General features: G+C 40.1%; 1 protein-coding gene across 2 annotated transcripts in view; it reads right to left on the reverse strand.

Moving 5' to 3' along the window:
- Positions 1–27,711, reverse strand: part of hmcn2 (hemicentin 2) — a 56,419-nt gene extending 28,708 nt beyond the window's left edge. Inside the window, exons 1-23 of one of the 2 annotated variants that reach the window (XM_036213635.1) lie at positions 26,939–27,711; positions 25,199–25,269; positions 24,764–24,922; positions 23,823–23,945; positions 16,758–16,929; positions 16,542–16,648; positions 16,346–16,466; positions 15,770–16,265; positions 13,908–14,029; positions 13,449–13,721; positions 12,889–13,030; positions 12,434–12,558; positions 11,652–11,765; positions 11,409–11,567; positions 11,115–11,309; positions 9,899–9,994; positions 9,674–9,801; positions 9,458–9,602; positions 8,794–8,906; positions 6,075–6,228; positions 5,835–5,994; positions 1,087–1,214; positions 749–1,000 (exon numbers count right to left, since the gene is read on the reverse strand). In XM_036213635.1, the coding sequence (XP_036069528.1) occupies positions 749–1,000; positions 1,087–1,214; positions 5,835–5,994; positions 6,075–6,228; positions 8,794–8,906; positions 9,458–9,602; positions 9,674–9,801; positions 9,899–9,994; positions 11,115–11,309; positions 11,409–11,567; positions 11,652–11,765; positions 12,434–12,558; positions 12,889–13,030; positions 13,449–13,721; positions 13,908–14,029; positions 15,770–16,265; positions 16,346–16,466; positions 16,542–16,648; positions 16,758–16,929; positions 23,823–23,945; positions 24,764–24,922; positions 25,199–25,269; positions 26,939–27,197 (3,814 nt within the window). In that variant the 5' untranslated portion in view covers positions 27,198–27,711. Of the gene's footprint in view, positions 1–748; positions 1,001–1,086; positions 1,215–5,834; positions 5,995–6,074; positions 6,229–8,793; positions 8,907–9,457; positions 9,603–9,673; positions 9,802–9,898; positions 9,995–11,114; positions 11,568–11,651; positions 11,766–12,433; positions 12,559–12,888; positions 13,031–13,448; positions 13,722–13,907; positions 14,030–15,769; positions 16,266–16,345; positions 16,467–16,541; positions 16,649–16,757; positions 16,930–23,822; positions 23,946–24,763; positions 24,923–25,198; positions 25,270–26,938 lie in introns of both variants that reach the window. The other variant, XM_036213634.1, reaches the window with a different exon arrangement.
- Positions 27,712–27,720: the final 9 nt, after the last annotated feature.

Consider the following 27,720-nt stretch of genomic DNA (forward strand, 5'->3'; position numbering starts at 1 on the left):
GAGTATCGCTTTTCTACCAAACTCAAAGGCCCAAAGCACGTTACAGTCACAAGTCCCATTCCCACTGATGATGGCTCTGCTGCTGATCACTGGCGCCAACCTTCCACCAGAGACAATGACACTTCAACACAAGGCGGGAGTCGGACCTGCAATCCTCCGATCAGAGGTCGACCACCCTGCTACCCCAAAAGTGAATTGTTGGATCCCTAGTTCTAACTGATGGACCTGGATTACAATGTGACCAGATTCCATCAAAAAGGCATCTGTAGTTTAAAGTATATAAAACAACAATTGTGCCGAAAATTCCTTCTAAAAAAATGGAATGGAGTCTCCCAAAGACTTCTTCTGCTCAATTTTCTCTAAAAGCTTCAAAATAACACCGACTAACACGACGTTTGTAGCTATTCAGTTTCACCGCTTTAGTGAGAGCTGGAGATAGAGACCCAGTAGCACCACCATTCCCTCAATTTTCTCCATTGTTGTGGTGAGACACAACAAAAACCAGATGCAGAGTTGCCAGAGTTTCCATGCACACATGAACATCCACAGATTTTTGGGCCACCTCGCCAAAACAAGGAGGGCTTATTGTCCTCCTTGATAATAGCTTGTTAGAAGACTATCCGAAAAATCCATCCTGGAGCATATTCAACCCTAACACAAATACATTTTTTTTCAACTTTCAACAATAATTCCCACATCATCTGCAGGTTTTTCCTCGAGTGATAATATTTAAAGTCGTCATGTTTACCGAGCACGTCCAGCTGGATCTCCAGGGTCTCCTGCCCTGCACTGTTTGTTGCCACACACTGGTAGGTGCCCTGGTGGACGCCGCTGACCCGCTGAATCCTTAGGGGCGCAGAGTTCTTCACGCCAACAGGCTGTCCGTTGTGAAACCAGCTGATCTCAGGGGTTGGCTCTCCTTGAACCACACAAGGTAGAGTCACGGCTTGTCCAAGCAGGGCTTTCAGGAGGGCGGGCGCCGCTTGAATCCTTGGCTTAGCTGAGGGCATCAAAGAAAAGAAAATGTTCGTTTCATTTAGGACAGAAAAATCCAATAAGAGGTTTGGTTTCTAATGAAGGAGTTACCTTGAACATGTAAGTTGTAGCCAACAGACACATTTCCTGCTGGGTTTTCTGCCGTGCAAGTATAGAGTTTACTGTCCATCAGGCGCACATCTATGATCCTCAGAGAGCCTGAAGGCAAAATAGTGAACCTGAAGAGCAGGGGGAAAGAAACGGACAAAACCATTTATGAGTCACTGTAGCTCAACAAACAGCTTCTTTAGAGGATGGTTTTAGTAGCAAAAAACAAGCTATTATTAGCACATAAACATTAAAGTACACATCTAAAGCAGGACATTCTAATTGATCCAATAAAATAACGCACTTTACTGAATCATATGTTCAAGCAGCTGCTTTTGCACTTATTTAGTGGCATCTTTTCATTTCTTTTTTATTGGGAAAACAGATTTCTTTCAAGGATAAATAGATGTGAGCAAGAGAAATCTGGAACAGAACCATTTTCTGGTAATCTCCCTGCTGAACAGCTATTTTCCACATTGAGTGTCAAAGGGTTAGACTTGATGATATCACTGTGGGAACAATTCAGACTCAAGAAGATCTATGCATTTCCTCCTGCTAACACTAAGCGTGAGTTTGTTACCTATAGCAAAATGTTGACATTTGCTAAATGATTTGATGTCGTACTCCAAACTATTTGAACGAAATCTTGATTTAAGACTCGAAAAATCTGAAATTGTACTGTAATTTTAGGTCTAACTTGAAATATGCTGGTTAAAAAATATTGACAAGTTAGACTGGCATTCATTTTCATGATTTTAGATACAAAAATTTGATTTATCTACTAAGAATCAGTGCTAGCTTTAGATGTTATGAGGTTTTATGAAGATGGTCAAGCTTGTATTAAGGTAATATTCTCCTTTTATGTACATTTTTTGTTCTAAAATAAGTCATTTCCACTTATTAAACCAGTTGCTGAAGAGAAAATAGTCTCAAAACCTTTGTGTCAGCATTTTGTAACTTTTAACTTCCTGTTTGTAACCTTGGATTTCCGTAATCCTTGATTTGTAATGCATTTTGTGCGTAACAATTGTATTCACATAAACACTTGCAAATCAAAAACAAATTAATGCAAAATACAATTTCAACAAGCACAGCTTGAAATTACACCAACGTAACCCTTTAACATCTGATATGTCAACGCTGACGCTTAAATAACATGAACACTTTAATGTACTGAAACTTTTTAACCGCGATCAACCTAATTCCAGCAGATTCTGAAGCAGATCCAACATGAGACTTTTTTCTACTTTTACTTCCAGATTCTGCTGGAATTTTGTTGATCTCGCTAATGGTTGAAAAGTTATTCTAAGTCAAAGTGCAAGCTCCTCCTGTGTTAAAGGGTTTAAACTAATTTAATATTCGAAACGGCCCCAGCGCATACAAATCTTTAAATATGCACCTCTTGCCTGATACACGAAGACAAAACAGTACAGTACACAAGTCATGTAGTACGCACTATCTAGAGTATCATGGAAACAAGTTACAAAACAGTATTGCGCTCACTTCATTTAGATACATAAAAACTCAAAAAGTACAAAACATTTTCTTAGAACCAACAAACGAATACTTATTATTGGACTTTATTAATCTTAATTTGAAGTAATTCTAACAGTAGCTTATTTTTTTTCATTTTTACATGCCTTTTTCTACATTTTGGGACCCTATTATGAGATTTATTGCTAAGTAAAAATAATTAATAATTTGCTACATGATCATTTTGCTACTTTCTAGTGAACTTTATTCTTAAACTTAGTCTTATTTCCTGCCTCTTTTTGCAGTGGAAAAAACTCAATCTTAAACCAAAAAGAAAAAATGTTGTTTTCTGTCTTGTAAGAAAAATAATCTTATCAAAAAGTTTTCTAATAGCGAAATAACACGTAATTTGAGAAAACATGTCAGCATAAGAACTATTTTCTTCTCTTACCTCATTGGGAGAATTTTTTTGTTCCTATTTAAAGAAAAATCTATCAATAGGGTAAGAATTTGACTTCTTCCTAAAAATACTTGTTTTTGCAGTGCATCTTGATGTTTTAATCTTTAACAAAAAAACAGACAAAAGCTAAACTTTTGTGCAACCATCTATTCATTTTGATACAATTAAACTTGCTAACAAGCTTGTATTTCTGCTAAAATTTCATTTATTAACCAAACCTTAAATCATTTTCTTTTTGGCTGTTGACCTCAGTAGATGAAGCTTTAAAAGTTCTTTCTGTTTGTCATTGCTAAATTTTTAACACATTGAAATAAACTTGTTCAATTCTTGAAAACATAGTCACAAACCACCTGTGTGCTTCCTCCTACAGGTTGGAATGAGGTATTGCAGTTGAATTTTGTGATTGGTCAAACCATGTACGTTTCAGAAGTCTGACATCATGATCTGCAGCTCCAGGAATGGTAACATTCCTGTTCCCCTGCTCCACCCCTCTGACTGGAAATTCACATTTCAGCTGTGGGCGGAGTCAGACTCCAACTTCGCTTTTTAAAATGTAGGTCGGGGACGTAAAAGAGAACATGAACTTCCCCGGAAGCTTAGCAGCTGTACAAAATTCTATTAAACAGAAAAGTAAACATATCTCTATCATTTATCTGGATAAGTGTGTCTGCTAAGCAACTGAATTATAACAATAACATATTTATGGAAGTGGAAAAGGCCTGGAAGCACAAAGAGCTCTCTATTTCAGCTGCCCATATGGTGTAATGTCACTCCCCCACCTCCTCAAACAGCCGTAGGAAAAGCAGGCAACGTCCAACATGAACCAAATGACTGATTCTAGCCTGGTCAGCCCACTGCTGAAGACCAGAAGAAGCCCTCCTGCTCATACATTACTTTGTACACCGTTAGTGTCAAGTGATCTGTGGTTCAAAAGCTGGCACAAAAACTGGCTACAGATTAGGTGGAGAATGAACTCTTCCATCCGTGCTTTTGCTGTCTGCGGCGTATTTGGTTCAAAGCCTTACACTGTTCCCGCTATTTCAACAGTCAGCAGCTCGTGATCACTTCTGACCCACAGAAGGCACCAAGAGAGTACATTTCACAATCCGCAGCCCGCCTGTTTCCGCAGGTCCTGGACATGTGAGGCATGGAGTGCGGGGGCTGTTCACAGAGATGTGTTATCCTCATCAGACAGGAGTAGTAAAGAGTCAGCATGTTGTTTTACTGTTAAAACACTCCAGGGAACGAGAGGCAGACAGTGCTTGTATCTCTTTTTCTCTTAGTTCATATTCTTCCCATCTTCCCGGCACGGCCCACTCCATCCTCACTCGCCTCCTTCTTTCTTTCTTTCTGGCTCGGTGTAGGTCATCAATCTGAGTCATCGCCGCTGCGTCTGTTGTCTCGCCGTGAGAGTTTGTCAATCATCTATCCAACATATGTTGGAAGTCAGGCAGCTTGTCGGCATGTAGAGTGACCACACATGAGAATCAGAAAGTGGACCAGGCGGACCAGATGCTCCCACTCAGATTACTCCCATGAAGTTTTCATACGGCTAAAACAGACGCCTAGAAATGAGTCAAAACTTCTTCATATTTGAACTTAATTACTATAAATGACCAAAAAACAAAAATTGCTGATGGGGGTAAGAGAAGTGGTCTGAACAGGACACTTTTGAGAGAAAAGTCTGACGTTTCAGAACAAATCCGCCAAGCCGAGCGTAGCTAAAAAATAAATAAATTTAGAATACTAATCTTTTGATCTGTATATGAAAAATATCAAACTTTAAGAGGAAAACAATCAGATTCTCTTCCAAGTTTGTTTTGGACGACACTTCTTCTCTCACTGTAAGGAGCAAATACTTCGAATGCAGTGCCCTCTAGTGGTTGTTAGCAAAAGAAAACTCTTAAAGAAAACAGTGTTTACTGGGAAAATAACAAATATATGACCTATTTATGTCTAAAAAAAACCAGAACACAAATAAGTCGCTTCTGAATGTCACACCCCTGGCTAAACTTTAAAAAAACTGTGACTTATTCTCTGAAAAATATGGTAAGTGTTGTTAAAGATTATAATTTGTATCATATTTTAATAAACATTTATTTGTCTTACAAAACATTCTATCAAAAATGACTTTCTGGGTGGTGAGACTGCTGGTATCAGATGTGTTGTTTGAAAATAAATATGAAATATCTGTCACAGTTGATAAGAATCAAAAGTTCCAAGACTCCACAGGAAAAACTTAGGGGTAATTTTTGACCCCACTTGTGGAAAAATGGGGTAGTGATACAAAAGCTGCAATTTCCTTAAATATATATATGCTTTTTATTTAATGCAATAGCCTCAAGTTACAAACATATTTTAGGAGGAATATCTGGAATTTGAAAATTTAGACACTTCATTTAAAACCATCCAATCCATTAAAACGATTTTAAAGAAAAACAACCCATGGGGTCATTTCTGACCCCATTTGTGCATCCAAGGGTTAAGACATAAATTCTAGTCACTAAAACATGTTTTCTCAAAATAAGATTAATTTGCTATTGAAAACCTTTCCTGATATGACAATTTTTCTTGCAAAACAGAAAATATAAGACTTATTTTTTCCTTTTACTTTCTCAAGATTCAGTTTTTGCAGTGCAGCAGATTCTGCAACCAATCAGAACCAAACAAAACCAGCAGTTTTGGAAGGTAACTTATGTCAGCAGGAGCCCTTTAGTGCAACTGATGTGTTGGTCATCAACATTCTGAGAACTTTTACCACATTGTCAATTCGTGTTTGATTTCACTGCATGCAGGAGAAGCAAAGATTAGGAATTACCCAGCTGTGACGGGGGGGATGGGGAGCCCATTTCGGCTCCATGTGACCAGTGGAGAGGGGCTGCCCTGCACCTCACAGGGGAGGATAACTTCTCTCCCCACCTCTGCTGACATCTTGATAACGCTGTCATGGCTGCTCACACCCTGGATTGTTGGCATGGCTTAAAAGACACAGAATTAGCTTTTTGTTGTTACCCCAAACCCCATAGAATCATGACCATTATCAGTGTTTGTGGCTTACTATTCACACTGAGCTGAATCTCCCTGCTAGCATACCCCACGAGGCTGGTGGCGGTGCAGATGTAGATGCCTGCATCAGCCGCTGTGGGGTGTGGAATGTGGAGGTGTCCGTCAGAGTCGAGTGAGGAGCGCTCTCTAGGCAGAGGCTGCCTCCCCTGGAAGAATGGAACAAGAGGAAAGCTTTACAAAAATGATATTTCAAACGGCAAATGTTGCTGCAAATTGCTGCAAAAACTCAAAGTTACTAAAAAAGTTTGCTGCAGAGAGTGATAATGTATGTAAAGACTTTAAAATTTGAGTTTCTGAATTCAGGAGGGACAAAACCTATGCATTAATCGAATGCATTAGTTTGATTGCTGAATGCATTTAAACTAATTAGCTGCACAACAGGACAGAGAGGCTAAACTTAACTGAGACTTACAACCTTTGATGTCTAATGTAATTACAGACCACCCGCTGAAGTCCCTCCACATCTGCAACAGACACACAAGAATGCAACTCGCTGTGCGAGAACTTACTTTTAACACAAACTACTTCCAAAGATTCTCTTTTATCTGACAAGAAGTAAAAATGTACTAGACAAGAGGGAATCACTCTGAAAGCTGGAGGAAAAACAAGGCAGGCAGGTCTGGCTCAGTTTAGCAGAGCGCAGTATGCAACCAAGTGCTGACTTTAATCTGCAGTGCAGACGATGTAAGAGTACAGAGAACGGATTCTTACACATTTTTTATTCTTCAGATCTTTTTTGGAAAAGTATTCGCTTTAATTCACTTCATGCACTTTCTCAAATTCCATCTTCTGCAGTGATTCCACTTTTGGTGGAGTCAACAGGTCTAAAACCACCAAGAGGCTGCAGCGATATTATCAGATGATAGAGGTTGTTCTGCTTCAATACACATAAATGTTTGGGTTTTCCTCTCAGGATACAACAAAGCATTGAGTGTGTGAGGCTTCAAAGAGATTCCAAAAGCACAATACAATACTTAGTTTTTTATGCTCACTGCAGAGCTGCATGATGGTTCGGTTGCTATGGTTACATCCTCCCTGTTCACGTTAATCAAAGTCTGATTGCAGCGCAAACTGTTGTATTTTGGTTTTTGGAGTGCTCTGGCAAATAAAAGAAAAGGTCAGAAGGAGAACGTGATTGCCAAAAATAAAGAAATAAAATTGTTATGTAAATGTAATTATACCATTTTACAGTTTTTATAAGTGTTTTTTTTTCCTTCTTCTAAATTGATTTTTGAATGTTGGTATGAAGAACATTTTGAGATAATGGATAACTAAATTATGCTTTTGAAAACAATAACCTTTGACAATCCTTCAAATTAATTGACTAGAGCGGGAATCTGCAACCTGATGCTCCAGAGCGAAAGGCAGCTCTTTAAACGCCCTTTGGTTTTGAAGAGAATGTAAAAGGAAAAATTTTAATTGGGTTTGTATTTTTGTTTATTCTGTTAATTATTTTGTCATTTGTGTCCAGATTTTTAACATGCCGGATAACTGAAAGATGATGTTAAAAGAATAAAATGAATCATTGTCATGTGAGACTGCAGTCAAACAGGAATTTAAATGATGCTGAAAAAAAATTAAATTCTCCTCATGTCAGCTGTGGAATATTTTATTATTTTATGATTTTATTTGTGTGATTTTGACACTTGTGATCCACATTTATTTATTTTACTGGAAAAATGTTTATTGTTATTTTTCTCAAGTGTAGCTTATTATGTTTCAATCGTATCATAAATATTTCTGCATTGTGTATCCCTCTGTTTCGCTTTTTTTTTTAGCAGCCCTTATATCTCATGTTTAAGGACTTTATAAGACAAAAATAGTCCTCACTTAAGAATAGGTTAAAAAAAACAGTTAATTAACAAGTACTAAATGTTTTATAACTACATGAATTCATCTGGAGTTACAACAAGAATGTGGATTTATAAATAATGTATAAACAGATTAACAATACATGTCTAAAAATATGGATGTAAAATTATACATTTACAAAGTTTTTAAAATCTTTTACCAACACTTTGTAAACTAGCTTAGAACCACCTCTAAATAACTGGTTTGAAAATAATTTAATACTTAATTTTAAATGTTTCATTGTTACTGAATAAAGTCTTAACATACCATTAATAAACTAATAATAATCCTGTAAAATAATGTATAAAGTGTAAAAAAAACAACAAATTTAAGCTACCTCTTAAGGCTTAATAACGTAGGGGTGAGACTTTATAAATTATAAATTATTAATTATGTGTTAATTAGTGCTCAACTAATGCTTAACTAATGCTAAAAAGTGTGTAATTACAAAGTCTTATATAATTTTGCATTATTTCATTTTTTTAGTATTTAGATTCTACACCATTATTATTATATTTTATTATAATAATAGATAATTACAAATTGAGACAAAGGATGAAGGTTCACCAAAGTCCTAATAGTAGAAAATGTCACGTTTGCTTGGCTTTTACCATTTTTTGTTTAGCAGGAGGATTTTATTTAACACACGGTGTACTTTATTTTGAAAGGAACTTACATGTGCTGCTTTTAAAAGTAAAGGAAATGATTACATATAGGAAAAACATGCTTATTGTAATATTTAAAAGCCACATTTTATGAATGAATGAGTTAAAGGCCACAAAAACACAAATGCATTAATATTATTTTCTATGAGGCAAAATGATAAATATGACCCTCTGTGTGCAAAAATGATATCCTACCTTAGACCAGACAACAGTTGGCTTGGGAACTCCAGTGGCCTCACATGACAGTGTGATGGCTACCCCCTCATTGGCTATGTAGTGGTATGGACCAGTATTAATCTCTGGGGGCACTGTGGAGGAAGTAGATCATAAAAAAACAGCTGTCTGACTTAACAGAGACAGAAAAAAAAGCATCCAGAGCATTACAGCCAGCCAACGACAGTATGTGAAGTATGTATTCATTACAAAGTGATGATGAGCCTCAATGATTCGTGTCCATCACTGAGTGCCAAGAACCCAAATGCCCTGCATTCATCAAGGTGAATCTCATACACGCACACGATGACAGCAGGTGGTAAAACCATCAACATGGAATTGTTTTTCATGCTGCGTCAGCATATTCTGACCTTGCCGTGTAAATTTTATTTCATAGCCAAGCCAGCCAGTGTCCAGCACTGGAAAACTGTGTTCAGCTGTTGAAATCCATGAAGAAATAAGAAGCCAAAGTGAAATTTCTTTTAATTTAAGTTAGTAAATATCCAGCTTGCTTTTTTACTTCACCTCGTGTTTGTTGCTTTTGATAGTTTTCACAGGTGAGATAACACTTAGTCCCATAAAACGTTGGTATCAAATTTGTGGGTTTCCATAAAGAAAGATTTCTTTGCTTTTTATTGCCTCCTACCTTGGACCTCTAGGCTGACTGAGACGTTTGCAGAGCCGGCTACATTCTCTGCTGTGCAGACGTAAGTCCCGGCGTCCTGCGGGATGGCTTTCTGTATGTACAAACTGCCATCGCTCCTCAAAAACATACTCCCATTCAGCTTAACCTGATCCAAGGAAACCACAGTTTAAGAAAAAGACCATTTGTATGAAACAAGTGCTGTTAATTTAGACTTACAGGTTTTCCGTTTTGAGACCAGTATCTTTCTGGAAGAGGTATTCCATTCAACAGCATGCAAGGGAGGCTTAGGGACTGGCCGATACCAGCAGTGATGACTGGAGTGGTCTGGGCCAAGAGAGGGGGCTCTGTGAGAGAAGGTAATGTGGGACCAACAGTAGATAAGTATTAGAAATGGCTTAGCAGTGTTCTGAAAAGGAACAGGAGCAGATCCAATGAGCATACCCAATCCAGTGACAGTAACTCTGGCCTCAGCTTGGATGGTTCCAAACTGGTTTTTGGCCTCACAGATGTACAAGCCTTCATCATCCAACCAGATACCTGCAGTCAAACACAGAAACATCTCGATGTGCAGAATCTTCACTGACTGAGGAAACGTGTATAAAAGTCTATCTCAATAATAGCAAAGATTCTTCATCAAATGTGAAATTCTAGTTAAAAATAGAAACCCACTAGATTAATGGTTTTGGCCCAGCTGCCTGCCAGCTGCCAAAAACTCTCCGAGTTCCTCTGAGATCATATGTGGGACAATTGACCCATAATTCAGCCCACTTGTTTAGCTAGTCAGGTCATTGTTAGAATACGTAATGAAAAGACATAAAGTATGGGGTAAAGACAGATGGGGCAGGATGGTGAGAGGCTTTGTGAATTATACAGTTTGGACAAGCATTTTCTACAACAATGACAGGTATAAACTAGAGCCATGTGCAGCGCATTGATCAAATTAGGTCAGACAGGAGACACAAATGGAAACAGTGACACAAGTAGCCCATGCAAAAATACCCACTCCTTCCTAGTTGTATGCTACATGTAAACATTTAGTCTTGGGAGAACGAGAACCAGCGTCTAAATTTAGACCTATTTCAGCTTTATAGGCTGCTATGTAGTAATACGAAACATCACAAAAAATAGTCAATCATGAAATTATTTTAGAGGAAATGTCTTTTTGTATATTAGGGCTATTTTACTGTAATCTATTCAGTAATAGTGACTTTCTGTTTCTACTTTCCTTTAAGAAAATGTAAGTTGACTTTAAAGTGTAACTAAACCCCAAATGCACGTTCAAGAACCCACATTTAGCGTGTTCTTGTATGCACAAAACATGCCCAATGTGTCCGTAGCTTTAGAATTAGTGTTAGCACGGCCTTTATCCTTTTTTTTTTTTTTTGTGACTTATGTCACTCCTGGTTTACTTCTCATTGGTATTGGTGTAAAATACTGTAGATTATTCAGAAGAAAAGTACAGCACAAAGATGTTACCTCTAGAATTTTAACATGTTAACAGTAGAAAAGGAAAGAGAAGAAGTCCATCCCTGCTTGTCCAGTGTGAACACTACCCACCAAACGAGTGTTCAAGAACTCTCGTTTAGCACGTTCTTGAATGTGCATCACATATTCTGTATGTCTGTAGCTTCACAATTCTTCTTCATCAAAAACTCACTTCGAATTACTAGACGTCCATCCTCCATCTGCGTGGTCCTGCTGTGACTGTCTGTCCAAGGGGAAACCTTCCTGCCGTTCTGTCGGTGCCAGGTCACCGTTGGCTGCGGGAGACCCCGGGCGACACACGGAAGGGTGATGTTCTCCCCCACATTGGCTGTAACATCTGTTGGTTCCTCCGAGAACAAAGGGCTCGCTGTGCAAGTATGAGTGACCCAAAATGAGTTTTTTCTTTGTGCAGATTTTGAAGAAAGAAAAAAAAAGGAAAGCTTCATGTGGAATGCAGAAGTCTCACCTCCAACCACCAGGCTGACAGTACCAGATGAGGTTCCAGCAGAGCTGGTAGCCACACAGCTGTACTGACCGGCGTCGACCTCCTGCACTGTTCGAATACGCAACGTCCCGCGGTGTACATCCTGCTCGACAAAAGGAGCAGACCCGACCTCAAGGGCACCTGGAAATACAAACTACATAAAGCTGCTGGCCTCCAGAAAAGGCAAATACAGACTGTTTCATTTAGTCAATGGGCTTGACTTACTTTTATACCAGCGGACAAGAGGAGGAGGGATGCCTGTAGCTTTACACTCCAGAGTAGCATCAGCACCAACAGATGAAAGTATGACCTCCTGTGGAACTGTGATTTTTGGCACCTCTGGATCAACAAAAGCAGTATTTTAGCTGAAAATACTCATATTTTATGTAGTGCCATAAAACTTTTTTAAAAGTCTGAAGTGACAGATCCATTCCACAGACGGACATTTGAACGGATGAGATCATCCGTCAAACAGACTGCTCACAAGCTCAAAAATGAGATTCAGCTTTATAGGAGGGTAAATACCACCACAGTGTCAGATTCTCTATCATTCACAGCCAATGCTTAAGTGTCAAACACTGAATCAAATCGAATGTAGAGGTAGAGCGGTCGACCTCTAATTGGAATCTAATTGGCTCGGCTCCCAATCTGCGCGCCCATGTGTCAAAGTGTCCTTGGGCAGGACACTGAACCCCACATTGCTCCTGGTGGTTATAGGCAGTGGAGCCACCATCAGTGTGTGAATGTATGGGTAAATGGGACTGTGACTGTGGCCTCCTAAGATCGTAGTAATATATGAATATGGTGAAGCAAAAAGTATTTAGTCAGCCACCAATTGTACAAGTTCTCTCACTTAAAAAGTTGAGAGATACCTGTGATGAAAATTACAGACCTCTCTCAAACTGTCCACACTCAAGCTCGCTTTTTGTGGTTCACTCCATCTGTTTTAAGGTATATTCACTATAAATGTCCAAAAAACATAACAGATCAGCTCCTTCTGAGAGTACCTGCATAAGTGAGTGCCACCGACTGAGATGCAGTCCCAGCATCATTGGTTGCTGAGCAAGTATAGTTCCCAGCATCCCCTGGAAGGGCCCCTCTGATGGTCAAAACTCCATCATTTAGACCAAACCTGTAGCGTTCAATCAAAAAAATCCTTTTTTTAGCATGTTATGATGACAAAAACATATTTGTAGATCATCTATGGCTTGGTTGGAATGTTCTATTCACCCTTATATTGTGTTCAAATCAAAATTAGCCTTTGTTTTGTTGTGAAAATTAGTCAATTTTGACCAAAACACAATATAAGATTTAAAAGATGGAAGTTTCAATCACGGACAAACATTTAATTTGGATAAAAGAAACTAAACTTTCCAAAGAAACACAAACAGTAAAAGTGGAAAAAGCGGATTTTCCGAGTCGTCTGTGCCGGAGGTGCTGAGTGGGCTGAGAGCTCCCTTACCTCGGCCGATTAGTAAGGAACATGTTTCCGTGGCTCCAGAGGAGTCGGGGAGGGGGGGAGCCGGACGCCGAGCAGACTAAGCGGATCTCATCCCCTCGGGTGAAGGCCTGGCTCAGGGGGTGAACCACCACAGAAGGAGCCTCTGCATTTGCAGTAAAACACAAGCAAAAAAAAGTAGTTGGCAATGACTCAGGGCTCTATCAAGGCTGTGTGAAGTCATTTATAACTTCCACAGAACAAGATTAAAAACAGTAAACTTGATGTCATTACCCAGCACTTCATGTCTGACATCATGGCATGATGAGGACAAGTTTTGCATTTGTCTGGCTGGTTTTAAAATTTATTGCAAACATCTGAGAGCATGCCCACAATAAAAGCAGCAATTTTCAGCAAACATATGATCGTGTGATTTTTTTTTTTCTCTTTTTTCAGAGGAAGTGGCTTAATCTGACTGCGAGGAGGTTAACGCAGGAATGGAAACCAGATGACGGGGCCCAGAGAGGAAACCCGCGCTCTTAAGTGTTTAAGCAGATGACCTGCTGGGTGTCGTCCCGCCATACCTGGGACGAGAAGCCACACGGCGACTCTGTTTTCTCCGTGCGCATTGCTGGCTACACATTGGTATTCCCCAGCATCCTGAGTCCGAACCCCACTGATCTGCAGGGAGGAGTCAGACAGCAGCTTCACCCTTCCCACGTGTGCTCGGACGGTACGGCCCGCTCTGTGCCATGTCAAGTTGTGGCGCACGGTACCTTCCACCTGACAGGACAGCACGGCCACACCGCCCACAGAGGAAGTCACATTTACTGCGGGTCTCAGAACCGGGAGAGGCTCTGTTTTTGTAGAAACATGACAAAAACAAGTGTTATCAGAAAACTGTGTTTACCCTTAAGACTAAATGTTTGTGCTAGAATGCTTCCCATCTGGTTTTTAGATTTAAAGCAGACACAAATGAAGTTTTGGAATTGTTTCAACGATTTAATAGTACAGTGTGTGTGCTAAATATCAGAGTGACTTACCCAGAACAGTTAGTTGAGTCAAAGCCCGGCCTTGTCCTATAGTGCTCTGTGCTACGCACTCGTACAAACCTTCATCATCAGCAGATGCACCGACAATCTCCCATGATGCAACAGCCGATTTCCTAATGCAGACACAAAGAAGTAATACAATATTTTTTTCTTTTTTACATATCCCATGTATTTCATAGGGTGGTACAATTGTTCTCTTCATGCATGAGTGGGTTTTCCTCCCGCAGTCCAAAAACATGCTTCACAGGTTAACTGATTACTCTAAATCAGGGCCGGGCAAATTACGGCCCAGGGGCCATATGTGGCCCATTAAAGGCTAACTAAACACTAAATCAACTTTTTTTGGATGTTAACCTCTATAAATGGGGCTTCATAAGTGCTGTCTGTTGGTCCTTGCCACATTTTTGACAAATTAAAATAAATACATTTTGACAATGATTCTGAAAATGTAGTTTGAACCCATCTGTGTGCTGCCCCCTACAGGTTGAAACAAGGTATTACAGTAGAATTTTGTGATTGGTTAATTGTTGTAAGTCCCACATTATTTGAGAAGTTTCATGTCATTAAGCTCCGCCCATCTTTGAGTCTGTAATGGTTAGTCGCTATCGTGTTAGCTTTAGCATGGCTCGTAGGTGTATTGCTTTTGGTTGTCAAAAATCTACTAGCTAGCACAACTTTTTGGTATACTAGGAAGTTAGACAACGGTGGTTAAGTGCAATTGCCATTGAATCCAGTGAACTCCACCCTGCTGATGGGGTTTGCAATGAACGTTTCACTTGGTATTGTTTACCTAATACGTTAGCATTTATTAGCTTATGATGCTAGCATCATAAGCTAGCAAAAGCATCTCCCTTTTTTTTACAATTTTTAAATCTGGGCTGAGAGTAGAGTTAGCCTCCACCTGTCCTGTTACCCTTTAAACTATAAAATCTGGTCCGCCAAACAGGAATACATTAAACTGATAATCCGTGTTAATGTTTTATTTTCCCTAGTGTTTTCCCATAGATGAAAGGTTACAAATACATTGACCTTTTTTAGGTGCAAAAATTGGAAGTTGTTGCTTTTCTGACGTTCATGTGTGTGTGTGTTTTTTTTTTTCCTGAGTCACTTTTTCCAATTATTCCAACACCACATGAACGCATCAGCTTGACTTTTTCTTGAGGAACCCTTTTGTTCAATTGGCACTTAAGTGAAAACAAAAGCCAAAGTTTTGAAATAAAAACTCCAAAATGTTCTGTTTTATTATACCTATATATATTAAATTTTAATCCAAATTAAAGCATGATTTATTCAGATTCCATGTTCTCTAATGAGGTGGTGACCTGTCCAGCCTTCACTCAACAGTAGCTGGATAGGCTCCAGCAACCCCATGACCTCAAAAGGTATTTAGAAGGTTAAGAAAATAGGTATATTTATAAAATATAATATAAAATATAATATAATATAAAATAGGTATATTTAGTAAAAAGGGAGCCTTATTGGGTGAGACGCAGCACTCACAGTGTGAGTTTTCACTTGTGAGTCTGTTACACAAATGTGTATTTTCACCTCATAAATGTAATTCAGTGCAAAGTACCCACACCACCAGGGACAAATTAACACTTTTCCCAAATTTTTTCAAGATGACAAATCTACTATGTAATGTTTGCAAAATAAACAGTTCACAAATGTTTCTCGACAGATGAGCTGATAACATGCTCGAGTCTGGCAGTGCTAATGCCTCACGGGCTAACTGCTTAGATAAGCAGCCAGCTAAAGTCTTTGAAGCGGGTCACGGGTGCAGCCTCAGAACGAGGCTGACGAGTGGAGGGCACATTTGACAGAGTTCTGAGGAAACATGGGAAAATACTCACTGAAAGAGCTTCTCCTCTCCCAGAGAAATCCCACTCCGGGTGAATCTCAGCCTGTAGGGAATGTCACTTTGCACTGAGCAGCCAATCACCACCGGCTGCATGTAAAAGCCTTTCACTGCATCGGGCATTCTCACAAATGGAGGATCTACACAAGGGAGGAAAGGGTTGAGCCAAGAGATTGATGAGGTGTGGGAAACGCCGGTGAGACAAATGCCTGCAGGAGGCGTCTTGCCTGGAATGATGTTGGTGTAGGATACGCTGGACAGCCTCTGGAAGCGGAATCCTTCATCGTCTTCCCCTGTTACCTTGAGAAAGAAACTCTGTGGAGGGGTGCGGAACTCGGGGAGACTCCACAGCCCTTGTTGGCCGAGGTCAGAGGGCAAAGGGACAGGGATGGTGCGTAATGAGCGGCCGGAGCCTGACATGAGCTCCACGTGGCTCAGATAACCAGGAGGCTTAAGGCCTGTGCATTTCAGCATAACGTGTGCCGGAAGCCCTAAGGGACAAAAACAAGATTCATCCAGATAAGCTGTCAGACGAAGACGACTCAAGAAGCTAAAAGAAAGCTGTCTGAACCTTTGATTGGTCTCTCTCTAGTCTGGTTGAACTCTGAGACGGGAGTGGTGGAAAAGCCGGCTCTGAAGTCCAGATTGCTGACCCCAGTGACCCTCAGAGTATGACGGCCACTGCAGCTCACCTTCATCAAAAGAAAAAAAACAAAGTTAAAACAGAACGACGATTAAACACACATTTATGTATGCTTCACAGTAACCTTGAGTTTCCAGGAACCAGGGCTGGGAAATTTTAAGTTGACGACAAGAGCTGAGTTTGGTATATTTAGCAGCTCCTTCAGGCCCTGCTCCTCACCAACAACCCGCCCTGGATCAAGAGGATCAGATGTGGTTATTCACCCCCTGACATGCACTGAAATGTTCTGTAGCGCTGTAAAGTGACCGAGATGGTTGTAAGCAAAAGAATGTGCAGCTACCAAAGGGATCGTTCAGCTCAATCTGTGGCGCCGGTCCACTGAGCGACACCGTGACCTCTCTGAGGCTGGGGTCAAAAGGCACTTCCCATTTGTTTTCCTGGGCCCTGTCGTGGTTGGAGGACAGCAGGTGGACCTTCATAGCCTGAACCGTCTCTTCTACCCACTTTAGAACCTGAAAGATGAAAAACAAACAGATTAAGAAGAGTAAAAACCTCCAAAACACACAAAGGAAAGGCATCAGCTCTTCAGGGAAACTTGGGATGACTAAGAAAGACACTAGAGGGACGGGAAGGACTTGAGTCAAACTATCCAAGGGAAACCCCAGTGAGCTATTCTCTTTGCTGCTTTTTATCTTCTAACTACTCTTTTATTGCAAAAAAATATTGCACTTTTCCCTAAACAAAGAGAAAGTGAAAGAGCTCTGCTGTCAAACTGATAACATAGAGTTCTCTGCACCCGGAAGGATAGAAATCCTGAAGGGCGTCTCTCAGCCAGGAGTCCCTCCTGCTGCACAGCAGCTTTCATGTTTGTTCCTAAGAACTAAAGTTAGAAAAACAGCATATCCACCAAAACAAACCTGAAAAATCCTCCTTTTAAACGCAGAAAAGTCTAGCTGCGTGGGCTAGCTATCCAGATGAGGTCAGAGTGACACAGTAGAACGGCGTGAACGCTGAAAGGAGAGATCGCCCCAAAGGCTTCAATAACCACGAACAGGTTGATTACACTTAATAGTAAAAACACTCATTACTTAAAAGATCAAGTCCCTCAGAGGACATATTTGACTCTCAGTTTTGACAGCTGCTTGACCCACCACGAATAATCATTATCAGTTCCCTTTTGTTTTGACTAAAACTACTGACCGAATTAACAAGACTAAAAGACGGAGTTTCTTCTGAAGGAAAACATGCTGGAAACTCTTCTGCAGCGAGTCCAACAGTAACACCTTTTTATGACTTTTATGAAAAAAACAAAACAAGGAAAACCCTTAATTTAATCGTCAGCCTTCAACTTTTCCTCCATCGACAGCAGCTGGTCCTTCTCACCATTTTACAACTGGAAACAGCTGTAATGTCTGCCACATGTGCAGTGGCTGCCAACAGAGCAGAAGCCGCAACCAAGTGACCCACATCTTCACCAGAACAGTGTCCATTCTGATGCAAGAGAGCACTAGATCCATTGTTGTGAAGCACATGGAGGTGGTGGGCACTTTGTGAAGCACCGGAAGCAGAAGAACTTCGGTGAAACCCCAGACGGCGTGTTTCTGGTGCACAGGAAGGACCCCCTTCTGCTTTTCATAGAAGCATGACACATGGACCAGAAGTTACTGCATTCCCAGGGAGCAAAAAATGTGACTGTGATTAAACAGCAGTGAGCACAGATCAGCGCAGTTTTTACAAAGGTTAAAATACTGCAACCACTAACATTTATCGTGGAATGGCGTGCTACAAATAGAGCGGACCAGTACCAGATGGAGCTCCTACTCCTTTCTCAGCGGGAGTCTCGACACACGGGGGCCTTCGCTGTCACAAGTAGCTCGTACAGCAGGGAGGCAGCCTCACCAAAGGAGGTGCATCTGCTTTGCACACTCTGAGGGGCGGCTGAGCACGAATGTTGGTGAAATTTCATTATATGCTCGACAAACATTACCACCCCCTTAGCTTAAAACTGAATTCTCATAATGAGGAAACCATAAGGGTGATGCTCAAATGACTCTTCGAGGCTCCTGTTTTCAGCAGTTTAGCTTAAAATTACATCAATATAGAAATAAGGAACAATTGGATTTCTTAATATAACTTTAGTGGAAAATTCGTTCCTGTTTAGGTTTAATATGCATGACATGCATGAAGTAGTAATATTGTGCTACTTTTTCTATCTATTTCTCTGTTGGCAATACATCTGTTCATTGCATCACTGCAGAGAACCAGAATACTAGTTCTTTATAAAACATTTTTGGCCACAGTTGAAAGAGTTTCTGACTCTGGAGGGGAAATGTTGAGAGACGTCAAAAAGGATCTCTGAATGTCTGCAAAGATGTCTGCAGCTTCTTCTGGGTTTGATGTTTTACAGACCCCTGCTGTGAGAGCTCTTTATCGCGGTGGCCTTCGACGTTATTGCCCAAGAGAAAGTCTGTGGCTCCCACAGCTACACAACAAAGCGGACGAGGTCGAATCATGAGCACATACATGTGGATGGATTTTAAAAAGCTAGAAAACACGATCTAGCTATTTCAGAGCAGAAATACTCCTTTTGTTTGTCAGAAAAGAAGGGTTAGAGATTATAATGTGTGCCTATTGAGTACACTGAGCATCTAAAACCTGTCTGGGTGCATGACTGTAAAATATATATATATATATATATTGGGTCTTTTTTGTGTGTGTTGTACCTAATTTTGCCATAGTACGGAGCCCCTAAAGGGACATAAAAAAAAATTAAAGTCAAAGAAAGTTTTAAAAAGTTTCTGGTTACTGTCTGGTAAGTAACCAATTTTTTTTTTTTTCACTTGGATTTTTTTTTCTTCGATGTCCCTTTAGGGAACATGTCAAAGTCACGGCCCGGGTGGTTAGATCTGGCCCAATTTTTGATATTAACGACTCGATGTTATCTTGCACTGGTAACATATTGCAACACATTCTCATTCCTAGCTCATCACATATTGACGTTTGGTTAAGGACCCCTCAGCGTCAAAAATTTACATTTTGGGTGTACCCAACTGTTCCAATAAAATCAGGGGTCCCCAAACCATGGGCCACAAATTGGTATCGGGACTTGGATCTCCAAGGTACCCTAACCCTAACTTTAATCCTGTTCCGGATATGGGTTGGTACTAGTTCAGGATGCAGTACTGATTCTAGACACAGTTCCGAACGCGTCTGGCTAGGGTTAGGGTACTGGTATCGGCCGCATCACGAGGTTTGGTACGCATTAAAAAGATATATTTTTAAAGTTTTTAAAATTTTGTTTTAGAGTTCTCAATAAATGTTTATCCTGTTCGGCCCATGACACAAGGTGTGTTTTGGAGTTTGACAGCCCTGATTTAAGGTGATCGTACCATAGAAAGACAAATACTTGTGTTGAGGAACAGTATTAACAAATGTCGTGTGTATCTATCTTTACATCAAATATGCATATTTGAGCTGAAAATCATTCATTTAGTCATGGGGTGGGCAACCAAAGGCTCCGGAGCCACATGTGGACGTGGCTCTTCATTGTGGCTCTCTGGTTGAAGAAAAATAAAAATGTTTCTAATTCAAAGAAGAAACATACATTTTTTGGACTCTTAGGCGCATCCCGAAATAGTCCGATGAGTCAAAGTTTTGTTAAATTCATCCATAAACAGTTGAAGCCCAGTGCGTATCACTCCAGGAGGCTTCCAAATAAAGTATCTGTTCCAACAATCCATCAAGCTGCGTAGATTTGCAGTTTACCAAAGTCGTACTAAAACATTTTGACATATTTTCGAGTGCCAGGTACCACAGAAAATCAATTGGAGATCAAAATTAATGTATAAGGTGCCAGTTTATAGGGCAGATTCCTATTGTACACGGTTTTAAGTATAATAAATGTATCTTGTGGTCTGAAAATCTATGTTCAAACCAGCTGATAAGAAAACTGATGAGCCAACATTCTAGCAGCATTTAAACACATCTCAACCCAATAGATCACCTTTGGGATGTGGTGGCATCATGGATGTACAGCCAACAAATCTGCAGCAACTGTGTGATGCTATCATGTTAATATGGACCAAACTCTGAGAAATGTTTCCAGTACCTTGTTGAATCAGTAACACCAAGGATCGAGGCAGTTCTGAAGACAACAGACAACTGATTGGGCTTCTGAAATTAGCCAAATGAAGACTGCATTGTTAAATAACTAAATTAAACTTACTACACCCTTACTGAAAATGTAGTTGAGCTCCAAAAACCCAAAAGTAGAAAGGTTTTCCTTTTAAAATTAAACCTTTAAAACCTTCCCACCTCTGCAGGACATAACCCAGGGTGATAGTTTTGAAGGTAACAATTCAGCAGTTTTGTGTTCTCGCTCTCTCTTTTTGATCATAATGTCATGTACAGAAGACAACGCGCTGTTGTTTGAGTTCTCAGAGCCCCAAACCTCTGGGCAGCTGTGTTGGAAGCGGGAAAGCCACAACAGATCGTATTCTGGGATTAGCGGGTAAAATAAGCTTTCTGCGTTCTACCCAATCTCCCCCCGAGACCAAAAATAAAAATGCTGTGTGTGTCTTTTGGCGGCGCATTATGAAACTGCTATTACGGAGAATATTTTGGTTAGATCTGTAACTCTCGAGCAGGTTTTGGAGGGGATTAACGGATTTGCATTTAACTGTAGAAAATTCTGAGCTATAATCACACAGGTTTGGATGAGCACTCCACACTAGCTTGGATGAATAAATAAACACAAATATTCAAACGTGTGCACACGATTCTTTGGAAATGAAAGCCTCAAGCTATAGAAAGCCACCTGAGGTTGAGGTGTGAGAGCTAAACACACTTTGACCTCTTCACCCCTGAATCAGAAAAAAACCAACATTCACGCTCTCTGTAAACAGCTTGCAGGATTACAGTGTGATAATGAACTGCACACAGGCACTGCTTGCTTTACTACATACAAGCACAACTTGACAGGAAACAGACCCACATAGACACACACACATGAGTTCAGGGGTTCAATGGGCCACCAGTGTAGAGAGAAGCTGGCTCCAGCTCACTGCTGCCCAGCCTTCTCCTGTGTTGACGTGCAGGATAGCAGTGTCTCTTCCAGAGGAAGCTCAGGCCTCTTTTACATTTTCTTTGGGAAGTGAGTCCCGCTGTGTCTGGCCTCAGAGACAAGGCTTGTGTTACATGCTTCTTCCGATCTGAGATGACCCACTCCGTTGGATCGCATGAACAGGAAGTTCAGATGCGGCGCTGGAATCACACCAAATGAAATCTTGTGTTTCCTCAGCAGGTCAAGTAGGCTTTGTGACTGTCCTGCTACTGCTCTTATAATTTAGCAGAACATCTGTCCGGGCACTGACAATTTAGGCTTAAAGGGGTCATGACATAAAAAAAAAAAATAGCTTTTTGAGCTTTTGCTGTTCATTCCTTACTATAAAGAACCCCTTCCCTGGTTTCTTATTGTGTTTCTTTTTTTTTACTTTACATTTTAATTTCTATAAGTTACTTTTTCCTTCCAAAATGTCTTCTTCTTTACGGAAACCGGAAAAGGTAGGTCTAACTTTATTAGTCTCTCATACATTATTGATTGCATTCTTATAATTTAGGTTTTGGTTCATGTTTTCAGCTATTTAATTTTGATTTGTAACATTGCCATTGAGACCATATTTGATCTTTTACCAGATTTAGTATTTCATGGTTGACTCAATTACTATGAGGTCGCAAAAGCCCAAACCATCACACTCCACTCCTGTGCTTGACAGATGTTATCTATAAAACTACTAAATTGATTTAGCCAAACATGGCCGAGCTCATATCTGTGCATAGTACACTGTTCTACTATTTCGTATTGCTTCATGATGCTTTCATTATGCTTCATATTCAGTCATAATTCCACATCCTCTTTCCAAACAACAGCTTCTGTTCCATCGGCTCATTGAAACAGACCATACTGACTGGGTCTTCTTCTGGCTGTGCTGTCACGGATTTTAATTTTTAACTTGCGATTAGAGATGTCTGCAGCTCTGCTCTTTTTCATTTCTTTGATCTAAAGTTGAAATAAATCTCTTGGTACATTGACAACAAGAAACACTGGCAACTCCAGTGTGATCTTTCAACGCCAGTCTCTGTCTTTGTTCACCAACAAACTCTTAACATTCAGCCTTTTGGAACGAATTTTAAAAGTAATTCCAGATACATGATCGGATGAAGAGCAGGTGCTGCCAGTCATCAAGAACAGATGATTAGCAGCCTCTGCCTAAAACTTAAATTCTCCAATTGGAAGAACTAAAGTGATACTTTAGTCCTTTAAATCTTCTACTGAGTGAATCATTTTGTTTATTCACCATTTGTTAATTGGATCACATGAAAAACAATCATGACTGCTCAGAAATAAAATTAAGCAATATGCTAAAAAGGTAGCCTGAAAATTCCTCCATCTGTTTTCCAAAACACAAATAATCCCTTTTATATTCATATGGTAGCTGGAGCCTATCCCAGTTGCTGTAAGGTGAAGGTGAGGTGCACCATGAACAGGTCATCAGTTCGTCACACCAACTAACCTATAGAGCATGTTTTTGGACTCTGTTAGATTGCCTGAAGGAAAAACTATACATCCACAATGAGAACATGCAAACTCCACACAGAAAGGGCCCAGTTGGGATTTGAACAAGAACCCTTTGACTGTGAAGCGAGAGTGGTAACCACTGCACCACTGTGCAGCTCGAGTCTGAAAATATTTCCTAAATTTACCAAGCTTTTTTAAAAAAATCAGTTTTAAGCAGCTGAAGAGGAATTTTGCGGTCATAAAGTAAAGCTTCTTTAAAACAAATACATGAATAAAGCAAAGATAAATGGCCTGCTTGCTTAAAAAACAGAAAAATAGTCAAAATATCTTACCTCATTGGAAGAGTTTCTTTAATAAGCTAAACAAATTTGCTAATTTTATGAAAAAAAATTAGTTTTAAGGAAATAGGTCAAGTAAATGAGACACGTTTTCTCAAACTAAAATTATTTTGCAATTGAAAGACATGTTATTTTCTTAAGAGGCACAATTTTTCTTGAAACTATAGATATTTTTTACTTTCTTAATTTTCCGTTTATGCAGTTTGTGGACATATATTGAGGATTTAAAAGATTCTAAATATTCATACCATTTACTTTGTTCCATTGTTTTATTTTATAATATCAATGATAAACCATAGTTAAATTTTTAAATTGCCATTTTTGTGAGCATATACATCCTCTGCAGGTTCATGATAAGTTAAAAGTACAAATCATTTGTTTTTTTAAATTTTTTAAATCTTATATTTTTTTATTCAGCTACATTTTTTTATTTAATGTGTAAGTAATTGTTTGCACATGAAGTTTCCATTAGAAGTCATCACCCTCTCACCTCATTAACCTGCTGCTTGTCCAAGTGAAAGATTTGTCCCGACGAGGTCGCAGCTATCTCCTCATAGGCCCTGTATCCCGGCTGGGAGCGGTCCCCGCAGTCTCCGGTCAACACAAACACGACCTGGGAACAACCGGGATGGAGATAGGTGGATGTCATTGTTTGGGCGAGGTACCTTCTGTACCTACACCCTCAAATATGATGGCTCACAAGAATCCACAATTAACTAAAGAAATACAACTTGAAAAGGAAAAAACACACACAAAATATGAAATAAAATTATAATAAAGACAAAAAGGTATAAAAAATAAAGGAAGGACAGACAGGAAGAGAAAAAGAAAAGGCCACCCTTTTGCTGAGAGATCTCTGTTTACACACTTTCCCGCTAGTCAAAGGAAAAAAAATCCAAACATTCAAAATCCAGCATATAAAAAAATAAAGGGGGAAAAAAAGCCTTAACCTGGCAGTGTCTTGCCAAGACGTGTCCCAAGACGAGAAAATACAGAGTGTAATGCCAAGAAGAGAATTCAACATAAAACGTATAAGACATATATAAAGATACATGAAGTGAAACACTAAAACCATTTTTTATGCTTTTTAGGGGCTCATAGGGACATGAGATACACACAATATTCTATTTGCATTCCATATTGGGGTGACTGAATCCGGACCTGCTCCTAAGAGAGACTCTAATCCTCATTGTCATACCTTAAGCAGGGATTTGTATCTTTTTTATCTTCCTAAAAGCACTTAAAACAAAGCTGGAATCCAGATCTTTCAAAGCATCTCTAGGGAATTTCATAAACATTTAAGCAGTAAACTCTGCAGACTATGTTTATGGGTTACTCCAAACAGCATAAGCTAAAACTCATTAAGACAAAGATAAGAAATGGTTGTTTTCTTGGTACACAGCTGCACATGCTACTCTGGCGTCTCTGCACCTGTGATTGACGGAGCTGCACCAGCCTCAGAACGTCTCTTTTCAGGCGGTAGTCTTTGGCTCGGGCGTCAGTGAAGACGTAGATGAAGGATCCGGGCAGAGAAACCTCCAAGGCTTTTTTTATGGCTCCTATGCTCATCTCAGGGCAGTCTCCTCCTCCCTGCATGAGACATGATCACACACTGTTCAAAGCAAAAGATCCATCTGCAAATGCTCACTTTGTCTTGCTTTACTGTAACAATGGAACAGGGCGAGTCATTCAAGAATAGACACATGTCACATCATGTTGAACACAGGTAGTGAAAACACGAGTCAGCGCAGTGGATTTGAGCAAACACGGCTGTAAGATCCCATTTATGCTCAATCTGTTGACTTTTCACTAACAGTTTTTTTAACTTATTTAGAAAATTGACAAACTGGATTTAATTACACCCACCTGGACAAATAGCTCTTGCAAATCCTGTTGAAACCTTTTGGGGTCAGTAGTGATGGACACAGGGCCAATATCTAAAGAGTCGGAAATGAAAATCACAAAAAAAGAGGAAAATGTCACAAAAAATATATCAAAGTTGGTCGCATCTCCCCAAAATAGACTTTTTTACTCATAATAATCCCTTTTTTTCAAATTCAACTATTCTCTGAACAAAATTCTTTATAAAACTCTATTATTACCCCGGGACCTCCACCATAACAAAGAATTGACAGAGAATTATTATTTTTTTTTTGTTTAGAGATTAAGCTGTTAATTTTTTTGAAAACCCTTTCATTAAATTTACAAAAAAAAAGGTTGCAATCGATTTTTTTGACTTTCAATTATAATACGTGAAGTGATTTGGTTAGGTTTTGCTTACAACAATTATAAAATATTAAAATGCAAGTTCAGGAAAAAGCCACTGTCTCAAATTCAATCCACACATTTTTAACATGGAATAACTGTATTGTATAGAATTAATAATTAACAAATGTTGTGTTCTTTCAATACAGCAAGTAATGATTTATTCTCACTGTAAAGTTTTGAAAATTGGCTCAACTTTTCCCACCAAAAGTGTCGTTAAGGTTTCGCGGAAGCAGCCATTTTGAAATTTCCAGAGAAGGCCCTTCTACTGCCTCTAATGGAAGAATAAGGAACTACAGGGCCGAAAATGTGATGATATGGATTTATAAAATTGAGTTTTAAAGAAAGTTTTGATCATGCTAATGAGATATGGGTCTCACAAATATGGTACAAATGATCATATAGGGTTAAAGCATCTGAAGTCAAAGTCTGAATAATCAGAACAATTCTTTGCCACCAAAGTGCAAATCATCTCATCAAATTCAACAGAAGTAAACTGTGTTTTGCACACAAAAAAGACCATTCAAATCTATGTAAAGCCCAGATGATGTCAGAATAATTATGTTCTGCAGCTGCACTCAGCATTTGGGTCTCAAGCATGATGGATAAGGGCCCGTCGGCATCTGACATTCGCTTTGACATCCTCCGGGGTCAATCGATGGAGACACACACATCAGCCAGCACACAGAGGAAGTCTGGCTCCTGCATTGCAATGATTCACCACCCATTCATCAATCAGTAAAGATAACACTCTTATCAAGGACATCTTTTCATTCTAAAGCCATATTTTGACACTTCTCTCTTCTACCCAGCAGTAGTAACTATCAAGTCTCTCTCCTCCTCTTCTGACAAGCCTGTCACCCCCCTTATTTTGTCACTTACTGTCTTTTCTTTGCAATCCTGGAAACTAACAAGGTCCCCCTCCGGGCAGGGCACATTAAACACAGACAACATGTGTGGTGTTACACCCCCCCAGGTTAGCTGGGGGCTGTGAGGGTTTTCCGGAGGGTGAGGGAGGAGTGGTGTGGGGGTGATTGGGGTAATTACACACAAGCAGAAAGCATATGCTTCTCATCAGTGCACAAACACCAATGGAGCACTCTTGTTTTCAAGCTGAAGCTCTGCCACATGCTGGAGGGCCAAGGAGCTTACCTGCTGCATGAGTCACTCTGCAGGCTCCCACATTCCTGTCTGATGTGCTGCATCCATTTAGCTTTAATGTGGGGCTTGAATCAATGTGCTGCTGCTCTCATATGAATGTGGGACTTTTTGTTTTATAATTAAAAGCTACATGAAGGATTCCAGACAGGGTACGATGAAAGCATGTCTGTCAGACTTTACCTGGGTCATGAAATGGAACCAGGACAAAGTTCTTGATGGGTCTGGTCCTCCGGCTCAGAGTCTTCTCCAGGATCCGAGAGGCTCCCTCGATCACCTGCTTCAAATCGTCGTACATGGAGCCGGTCACGTCGAACACAAAGGCCAAAGTGGAGGCGCTGTCACCGGATTCATCCCCCTCCCCAAACGGAACCAGCGGGTCAGCCAGGAGCCTGTGCGCGCTGATGAGGACCACCAAGACCAGGCATTTCATTGCAGACATCGTTCTCCCCTTTTCCTCTCACTGCATTTGTCTGCTGGAATAAAACGATTCGCGCAAAAAAAAGACAATGGTTCAATAACCAAAACGACACTTCTAAGAGAAAAAAATCCCAAATTTGTTTTCAGGTGACACGAAAAATCTAAGATCCTAACTTTAAACGCGTGAAAAAGTTTTGAGTAGTTCCACAGATCGGTGCGTAAAAGTTTGGAGCGTGTGGGCTCGCTCTGCGCCGGTGAGCCCCCAGGAGAGCTCTGACGCGCCAAACGGGGGCGGAGATGGTTTTTAAAAGGTTCTCAAGACCCAACCTGCTTTTTTTTTTTTAGCGCGTGTGAATGTGTGTGTAACTCGAGCCCACAGTGATTTCCAGGCTTTAACCTCATCCCACAACCCCCCATTCATTTCCATTTCTCCACGAGGCGGGCTGCAGTCTGTGTTCGGACATTGTCTCGGTGACAGCCTTCTTTTTATAAACACTCATGACACCGGGCTAATTTTACCCACAGCTGAGAAATAGCAGCTTATA

The sequence above is a fragment of the Oryzias melastigma genome, linkage group LG9 (genome assembly GCF_002922805.2).
Source record: "Oryzias melastigma strain HK-1 linkage group LG9, ASM292280v2, whole genome shotgun sequence".
In the NCBI taxonomy this organism is placed as follows: Eukaryota; Metazoa; Chordata; class Actinopteri; order Beloniformes; family Adrianichthyidae; genus Oryzias; species Oryzias melastigma.